The sequence below is a fragment of the Elephantulus edwardii genome, unplaced genomic scaffold, assembly GCF_000299155.1.
Source record: "Elephantulus edwardii isolate Elephantulus edwardi_28Jun2011 unplaced genomic scaffold, EleEdw1.0 scaffold00031, whole genome shotgun sequence".
Classification (NCBI taxonomy): domain Eukaryota; kingdom Metazoa; phylum Chordata; class Mammalia; order Macroscelidea; family Macroscelididae; genus Elephantulus; species Elephantulus edwardii.
In genome coordinates this window covers 16,874,079-16,883,636 of record NW_006399781.1, presented here as the reverse complement: position 1 = coordinate 16,883,636, position 9,558 = coordinate 16,874,079, and the positions used below count along the sequence as shown (strand labels likewise).

Genomic DNA, 9,558 nt, shown 5'->3' with positions numbered 1-9,558 from the left:
GTTCTCTGTTGATGTGCTGTTCCAGTCATTTTTGGATAATTTTCAGTAAAATCTTGCTTGCATGTGAAATCAGTGAGATTGTTCTGTAGTTTCCACATTCGGTTGGGTCACCTTTCTTTGGGATAGGAACAAATATCGATCTCTTCCAGTCAGTTGGCCAAGTGACCCCACTGAGGTTTCATATTAGTACAATCAAATGTTCTGGCATTCCCATTCTTCTCAGAGTCAGCCATGGCTTGTTGTGATCCACACAGTCAAAAGCTTTTGAATCGTCAGTGGAGCACAGATAGACATTTTTCTTGTATTCTCTGCTTTCTGCCAAGATCCATCTAACATTAGATATAATATCCCTAGTACCACGACCTTTTCTAAATCTAGCCTGCACATCTGGCAGTTCTCTGTTGACACATAGCTCCAAATATTTTTGGATAATATTCAGCACAATCTTGGTTGCGTATGATGTTGTTCGATAATTTCCCCACTCTGTTGGGTCACCTTTGTTTGGAATGGGAACAAATATTGATCTTTTGCAGTCAGTTGGCCAGCTGGCTGTCCTCCAGATTTCTTGGCACAACTTAGTGAGCACATCTAGGGCGGTGTCTGTTTGTTGAAATAAATCAGTTGGTATGCTGTCAACTCCTGGCGCCTTGTTGTTTTCCAGTTCCTTCAGAGAAACTTGATCTTCCGCCTTCATTACCATAGGCTCTTGCTCATATATTATTTCATGAAATTTTTCTATGTCAGCTAATTTCTTCTGATACAGTGGCTCTGTGTACTTCCTGCATTATTTAACATTCTACCACAAAGTATCCGTAAGTATTGGCACCCATGGCTCGAATTTGGTTTTCAACTCCTTCAGCTTAAGATATGATGAGCGAATTCACCCTTTTGATTTTCTGACTCCAGCTCTGTGCACATTTCAGTATAATATCTTGCTTTGTCGTCCCAAGCTGCCGTTAGAAATTTTCTGTTCAGTTCTTTGATTTCGTGGTTTCTGCCTTTAGATTTGGTTTCTTGGCACTCTAATGCAATACTCAGAGTCTCATCTGACATCCATCTTGGCCTTTTCTTCTTCAGCTTTTGTAATGATCTTTTACATTCTTCATGGACAATTTTTTTTTATTCCTTCCAGAGCTCATTTGGTCTATGCTTGTTGGTGCTCAAGGCCTCAAACCTGTTCCTGAGATGGTTTTGAAATTTGAGTGGGACAGACTTAAGGTCAAATTTTGCTTCCCGTGGACTTGATTTAATTTTCCTCAACTTCAGCTTGAACTTGCAGATGAGTAGTTTGTGGTCTGTCCCACAATCAGGACCCAGCCTGGTTTTCACTGGTGATATTGAGCTTCTCCAGTGAGTCTTTCTACAGATGTAATAGATTTAATATCTGTGCACATTATCAGTGAAATCCATGTGTATAGCGTGTGTTTATGTTTCTCATAAATATGGTATGTAAAGAATATTTTACGTGTTATATATTGACTTATATGTATGTTTTCTGTATCCTCTTATGTTATTTTTCTGTTAAGCTTTCCTTGGAATGTGGATAATGAGTAGTAGATTTTTCATTCTTCCCATCTCTTTTTTATCTTTTTATTCATAAGTTCTATTTTTATATATTTAGTATCCTTTTAACTTTTATCTTTATTTTATTTACTATGGATATTTTCCATTTATTTCATTTAGTTTTCTAGAGTTAAAAAACTTTTTCCCTTTTATTGCCTAAGCTGAAAATATGGCATTCTATTTTCCAAACCTCCCAATACCCAGTTTCTTTGGACAATAAGAACGAAGAGTCAGTGCAACCAAATTAAGGGGGAGAATAAAAAAAACACCAGATATTCACCATCACACATGTTTTAATTCCTCACTTTTAGGTTAATATGTGTTTTCTTCTCCTGGTGAATAAGAATTTAGGCTCTTAATTTTGATGTGGGTATGAATTTCACCCTTTAATTGTCGGTGTAACTTTGGAAGTATTTATTAACCACTTTGATACTCAATGATTTAATTATTAGATTATACATTATTGATAAAGAGTTTAGCAAAGATCTTCAATTTGCTAAGTTTTTAATAAATATTAGATAATAAGTGTGCTTGTCAAAGTAGAGGGTCAAGGAAAAAGACACAGATTCTCACCAAGGTGGATTGACACAGTGGCTTCATAAGTTATTTCAAGCGTAGCAACAATTGTGAGGATGGTGCAAGACCAGGCAGTGTTTCATACTGTTGTGAATTGGTTCTTTATGAATCAGGGCTAACTTGATGGCAACTAAGATCAACAATAGTAATATGCAATAAATATTTCCTAGTAATAAGAATGGAACCTATACAAAATCAGATTCCTGTAGTAACTGTTTTCTCTTAGGAGGGCTTTCAAGTAGTTCATTTTTAGGATATTCTTGGAATTGTACAGATGCGTATATTCCAGTTTCTTAGAAGGCAACACAGATACCCATATCAGAGGATTTTTTAAAAATTACTTTTCTAAGTGTATTTTTCCAGCTCTCCAATGCATAGCACCTAATTGCGAAGACTATAGCCTAGATCAGGTGCACCTTAGTCTTCATCGCAGGGTTGGACAGTGATTAGGGATGATGGAAAGAGAACTGATACTTTTGAGCTGTGGTGCTGGAGAAGAGTGTGGAATATACCATGGACTGCTAGGAGAACAAACAGGTTTGTCCTGGAAAGGGTGAAGCCAGAATGCTCCTTGGAGTCAAGGATTCTGAAGCTTCGTCTGACATACTTTGGCATGTTGCAAGGAGCGATGGGTCCTTGGAGAGGGGTATCATATTTGGGAGAGTGGAGGGACAGTGCAGGAGAGGGAGACCCTCGATGTGATGGATAGATTCTGTGAGTGGAGTGGTGAGAATGAGTGTGTTTGAGACATCAAGGTTGGCACAGGATAGAATGGCGTTTGGGGCTATTTTACTTAGGGTCACTATGAGTCGCAAGCGGCTCGATAGCACATACCAGCAACAACAAGTATATTTGAAGACTGGAGCAAAAAATTAGTAGTGAATCTCATTATGTACTCCTCTAGTTTTTTCCTTCTCATGGCCTGAAGTTAGTTTTTTCATTTTCCTGGCCTTGAATGAGTACTTTATCTTTAAAGTAAAACGTATTAAATTTCTTAAAAAGGAAAAATGAGAACTTTAGTTTAATAACTTTTAAAATTATTAGTCATAGAATATACAAATGAAGACATTTTAAGATACTATAATATACTTAATAATGTTGTTATTGTTATGTGCCATCACGTCGCTTGAGACTCTAAGTGACCATAAATCCTGCTCTATCTTGAGCCAACCTCATTGTCTCTGGCACACCTACCCCCATTTCCTCAGGTACTAAGTCAGTTCATCTCATCCAAGGTCTTCCTCTCTTTTGCTGTTCTACCCTTCCAAGTATAATGTCCATCTCCAAAGACTGGTTCCTCCTTGCAACGTGCCCAAAGTATGTAGATGGAGCATCATAATCCTTTTCTCCAAGGAGCAGCCTGGTTTTACTCTCTCCTGGATGAATCTGTTTGTTCTTTTAGCAGTCCATGGTATATTCAGTACCCTTCTCCAGTACAACTCAAAGGCATCACTTCTTTTTCTTTTATCCTAAGTCATTGTCCAACTCTCTTGATACAGAGCTTTATTCAGTTGGGAAAGTCAGATACTGTCAAGCCAGAAAAAAAAAAGAAAAGCAAATGCTTTTATTTCACAATTGGAATATTCTTTCCTAAAATTTTCAGTGCCTTTTGTTTGACAACTATAAAATACAGTCCTAGAACATTTACAGCCACCATATAGCTTCAATATTGAACATGATTGATATGCTGTATAGAGAAACTGATTACAAAAATAATGTGAAAACTTCCATTATCACATAAAAATTAAAAATATTTCAATAAAGGAAAATGGTTTAAATTATCTAATACAAAAGTTTTGATAGCTTTCCCTAGGGGCAGGTCATTATATGCTATTAATGAGCTCAGTTTATGCTGAAAGTATCCATATTTGGCCTTGTGCCTTAGAAACTATTCTTGAATATTTAAAATGGAGCACACGTGTTCTTTTGTAATATTGCTTGCACATCTGCTGGCTTTGAACAAAATTGTAAGCTGTGTTAATAATACTCCTTTTGTGTTGGGTAGAAAAGATAGGACAGTGTCAGTGGTTTTGCTTTTAAAATTTCTTTTAAATTTTCAGTCTTTAGAAAACCTAAATAGTGACACGATAGAACCAATGCATTCTAACCACCTCGAAATGGAAAGAAATCTGAATCTTCCTACTGATGAAAATGATGAAGATGAAAATGAAGGTATTGAAGAGGAAGAAGAAAATGAGGGTAAGTATCGTAATATGTCTAAAATGTCTCACTATTGACTTTATTTGGAATCCACTTTTAAAATACTTTGAAGGTCAAGGACTTGGGGGCATGTAATTAGTTAATGGGGCAGACAAAGGTGCTTTAAAATATCTCAGTTCTTTAATCTCCATAAAACACCATCTTACTATTTATAAAAATGACAGAAATGTCATGTAATTTGGTGGATGTGGTGATATGCTCCTTCCTAAACTTCAGGATGTGTTCAGGTGCTGTGTTCTGTGGGAAATTTCATTTCTCCCTGCTATCTTCGTTCTACTAGCTGCCCCTCCTGTGAATTTTCCTTACTTTCTGCTAGTGCTTATAACTATTACAGCAATTTTCTTGTTCTGTTTTTATTATTAGCCTGCCATCTACATTTTCCTGTGAGATTTTTGAGGGCAGAAACTGGTTATTTTATTTCTATGATCTATTATGTTGGGACGAGTGATCAAAACCCACTTTGCAGACACAGTAATCTTGTGACTCTCCCTAAAATGGATGGGATTTAAAACAAAGAAAACAGTAAATGGTGTTATCTATCACTGAATTTTTTTAAAAAACAAAGCCACTGAGATAAAACTTGTCTCCAGCTCTAATCTAGTATACTTCTTAATCCTCAGTACTTCTTTTACTTTATTTTAAGACCATTCTGTGCCAGAACCTAATGCAGAACAAATTAATTGCCTTAAGACCTATTTTGGGCATTCCAGTTTTAAACCGTGAGTATAATCTTAGTTAAATAAATTAACTAGTTAGTATATTTGTCACCAAAGTAAACAATGAAAGATGCACCTACTTAAGAATAACAGTGCACCTTCACTGTAGCTTGTCCTTGTTCTATTATATTTCTTTTAAATGACAAGAAAGCTATTTTAAAGTAAGACTTATAGAAAATTATTTCAATGCATTAATTTTGTAAGAAAAAAATTTTTTCCCTAGCATGTAGATGGTCTGTATAGACAATAATTTAGGTATATTAGTAAGTAAGTACCTTGTATAACCGGGATATAGATCAAGAGTAGACTATTATCAGTACAAAATGAGACTACATCTCCAATTGATTCTTTTTTCTTTCAAAAGTTTACTAGGAAATTTCTCAGTCACTAATAAAATAAAATGATGTTTTTATTGTCTATACCCACCACCTAAATTCTACCATAATCATTGTACTATAACTGTGCTGTATTTCAGAGCTCTGGTGGAATCTGTAGGGAGTTGTACTACTAACCTAATGTCTTTTCAGTTAAGTTCACTTGTGACTCTCTGAGAGAAAGATAGACAACCTCCTCCCATGTGATTTACAGCCTACGAAACCAACTAGAGGGTCAGCTGTGAATCACCTATTCTTACTAGATAGCAATGAGACAGAGTGCTGTATATTATTATTCATCTCTCTTTTTACCCACTAACCTATCTAATTTTAAAAATACATATAAATATTTCTATATTTCCTGCTCAGTACTTCAGGGTATTGTTTTATATACCGTTGAGTTGAAATCGACCCATAGCTGACATACCAGGTTTTCAGAGGCAGTTAATTACACAAGTAGAGATTATCCATCTTTCTCCTGCAGACCAGCTGTTGGATTTGAACCTCGTACCTTTGGGTTTCCAGCACAACTCCTTACCACTAGGCCACCAGAGCTCCTTCAGTACTTCAACATAGAAACTATTAATTAAAACTCAATATTTGTGTCCACTTTTCCTCTTGATTTGAAATTTTATATATAATAAACTATATAAACTTCTAGTGTGCATTTGCAAATATTAAGTGTGCATGTGCCCTTGTTTATAAGCAAAATCCTTATCAAGGTATATAGAACATTATCATCACCCTAGAAAAGTGCCCTCATTTTCCTTCTTAGTCAATTCTTACTCCTGGGGCTTTCCTCCTTTGGATGAAAAAGATTTGTTCTGTTCTCTATCTAGTTTATAGCTTAACTTTTTAATATGTAATACAGTTTAACAAATAAGCTAGTGAACATCCTCTTCATTTAGACTTCTTGAATGGGAGTAAGATGCTTGGTTTAAAGTTCCAGAATATATACATTTATATGTGAAGCTCAAAAATGCCAAAGAAACTCTTATGAGAGGAAGTAAAAATATTAAATAGATTTTAGCTTGTCCCTTGGTTTCTTATTAGTAGAATAAAATAGATTTTTGCTTTTTACCCTCAAGGGTTCAATGGAAAGTGATTCATTCTGTATTGGAAGAAAAACGGGATAATGTTGTTGTCATGGCAACTGGTAAGATATACTTAAGCAAATAGCCTAATCCTTTGAAAAATAAAGCTTGATGACTTTGAAGTGCTTAAGCTTTGACTAAAGTCTCAAAATATAAATGCAAGTGGTATAAAACAGAAGAAATTAACAAATTATACTCAAACTTATGTATGAATTAGCCTTTTGGAAATTAGCATATTAGCAGTGACCATTCAGCCCTTACCAGATATTATAATACATAGTTTATTTTTGTTTCTTGTTATCTATTATTTTTACTTTAAGGGTATGGAAAAAGTTTGTGCTTCCAGTATCCACCTGTATTTGTAGGCAAAATTGGCCTTGTCATTTCACCTCTTATTTCTTTGATGGAAGACCAAGTGCTCCAGCTTGAGTAAGTAATGTTTCATTGCCACTTTATTCTCTTCTTCTATGGGGTTCATGAATGATACATATGATCTATCACATATTAAAATATAGTTCCCTGTGACACCGTTCTTTCAGTGAGGCTTTACTTTTGTTAGTAATACATAGTATTTTGTGGAAGGCTTTGCCCATCTTTTATGTGTTCTTTGTAATTTAAGGCTGTCAGATATCCTCCAAGGAATAAATTTTTTAGTAACTTGTCAATTTATATCAGTTCATATAAAACAGCTCAAATTCTCTTTTCTTAACTCTTTTTCATTAGTTTAATATGAAGTGTATATGTGGAAGAATAATTTTTAAATATGAAAAAGTTTCAGTTTCTTCATTATGAACTTGCATTTTCACCTAAATACCTTTCTTTTGCTATGATCATTGAAGGAATTTATTAATTGGATTTGAGAGTTAAAAAAAAATTAGAGAGGAAGGGTGTACATTCTTATGTTCACTTTTAAGTATGAAGTTGATTTTCACAATGGATTAATAGCCCTGGAATATTTGTTTTTCTTGTAGAATGTCCAACATTCCAGCTTGTTTTCTTGGATCAGCACAATCAAAAAATGTTCTTGAAGATATTAAATTGTGAGTAATTTATGTGATTTTTAAAAAAAATCATGTACTCAAATATCTGTAATTTTTATACATAAAATTTATTTGCTGCATGGGAAAAAATCTACAATGTAAAAAGTGCATTTTCACTTTGTAGTTCATTTGCAGAACTCTTTATTGTAAAGTCTTTTCATTATCCCATATATCTATCGATTGGCCTTTGCATTATTTCTGAATTTTGGCTTTTATAAATATAGCTTCTGTGAATATATATGCCAGTCTTTTTATGAACATCTGCTTTCATTTATTTGGTAAATATTTAATAATGGATTCACTGCATCACTGTTAGATATTATTCACTCACTCACTCGTTCATTGCTGTTGTGTTGGAAACAGCTCATAGCTGACCCTCCAGTGCATTTTCAAAGGCTGTAAATGTCCAGGAGGAGATTGCCAATCTTTCTTCTGTGGTGAATCTAGCATTCACTGTGTGAATTTGTTTTTTTTAAATTGACATGCAATTTCTACAACATGACATTTACCATTTAAATAACCTTTGCTTTTGTTGTGTACCTTGTGTCGGGAGCCAACCCATAGCTGACCATCTGGCAGGTTTTCAGAGGCAGTCAATCACGTGGCAGGAGATGGCCCATGCTGCTCCTGTGGAGCATTTGAACTAAATTTTGATAATTGTTTATGTATGCTGCATACAAGTCTTTTATGTGATACATGTTTGCATGTATTTTCTCCCACTCCTTGCTGTCCATTTTCATTTTCTTAACTGGCCTTTTGAAGAGATGTAGTTCTTCATTTGATAAGGTCCTGTATGTTGATTTATTCTTTTATAGATTATATTTTGGACGTTGAATCTAAGATCACAAAAGCATTATTTTATCTTTTCTCCATGAAGTTTTGTTGTTAAAAATTTTGTATTTGGATTATCATCCATTTTGAGTAAATTTTATGTATTATGGTATAGGTATTGATTGGTGTTTTTTGTTTTTTTTGTATGAATGTCAACTTATTCCAACTCCATTTGTTGCAACAACTCTCTTTTGTCCACTAAATTGTCTCTGCACTATTGTAAAAAAAATAAATCCACCTACCACTTATATATGGATCTATTTCTGGGCTTGCTCTTCTGTTCGTTTGATTTATTCGTCTCTTGATTGGTGTCTCTAATTATTTGCTACTCAGCGCAAGACCTTCAGGTTTTTTTTCCTTTCTTTCGAAGTCTATCCTAGGCTGTTTGTATCATCATAAATATTGCACAATTTTCTTTTTAACCAACATGGAAAGATTTTTTTCAGGGTTACATATAGCTAGATATATAAAGTTATATTTAGAATTGTTATCACTACTTGACCCTTGAAGAAACAGAGGCATTCTGAAGTTAAGTAACTTGCCTTAGAGATTAATAGCATGTAAAAAGTAGAACTGAGATTCAAACGGGGGCGATGTGAGCCCAGATCTTATTATTTATATTGCTTTTACACTAAATAGAACACTGTATTAATTTCATGCTAGCATGGTCTAGTGAGAGCACTAGCACAGTACCTAGCACCTAAGTAGACACTAAAATTTTCTGAGCAGGTTAAATATTATAGTCTTTTAATAAAGAAAGTTAAGTTTTGCTTATTAACTTCATCTTTTTTTATGGAATATGAATGGAAGAATGAAACTTTCTATATATTTTTCCTTTGTTGTTGTTGTAGTTGTGTGCCATTGAGTCACTTGCAACTCATAGCAACCCTATGTACAAGAGCCCTATACGCCATTCTATCCTGTGCCAACCTCGCTGTCTCAAAGACACTCATTCGCACTACCCAATCACAGAATTGATCCATCTCATCAAGGGTCTTCCTCTCCTGCGCCGTCCCTCCACTCTCCCAAGCATGATGTCCCTCTCCAAGGACCCGTCCCTCCTTGCAACATGCCCAAAATATGTCAGACGAAGCTTCATAATCCTTGACTCCAAGGAGCATTCTGGCTTCACCCTCTCCAGGAC

At 34.9% G+C, this 9,558-nt stretch overlaps 1 protein-coding gene across 1 annotated transcript in view; it reads left to right on the top strand.

The window, feature by feature from the left end:
* The window catches only part of WRN (Werner syndrome, RecQ helicase-like), a 207,244-nt gene that overhangs the window by 46,244 nt on the left and 151,442 nt on the right, over positions 1-9,558 (top strand). The window contains exons 10-14 of the mRNA XM_006884172.1: positions 4,200-4,338; positions 5,003-5,078; positions 6,538-6,605; positions 6,864-6,972; positions 7,515-7,583. Of these exons, the coding sequence (XP_006884234.1) occupies positions 4,200-4,338; positions 5,003-5,078; positions 6,538-6,605; positions 6,864-6,972; positions 7,515-7,583 (461 nt within the window). The remainder of the gene's footprint in view (positions 1-4,199; positions 4,339-5,002; positions 5,079-6,537; positions 6,606-6,863; positions 6,973-7,514; positions 7,584-9,558) is intronic.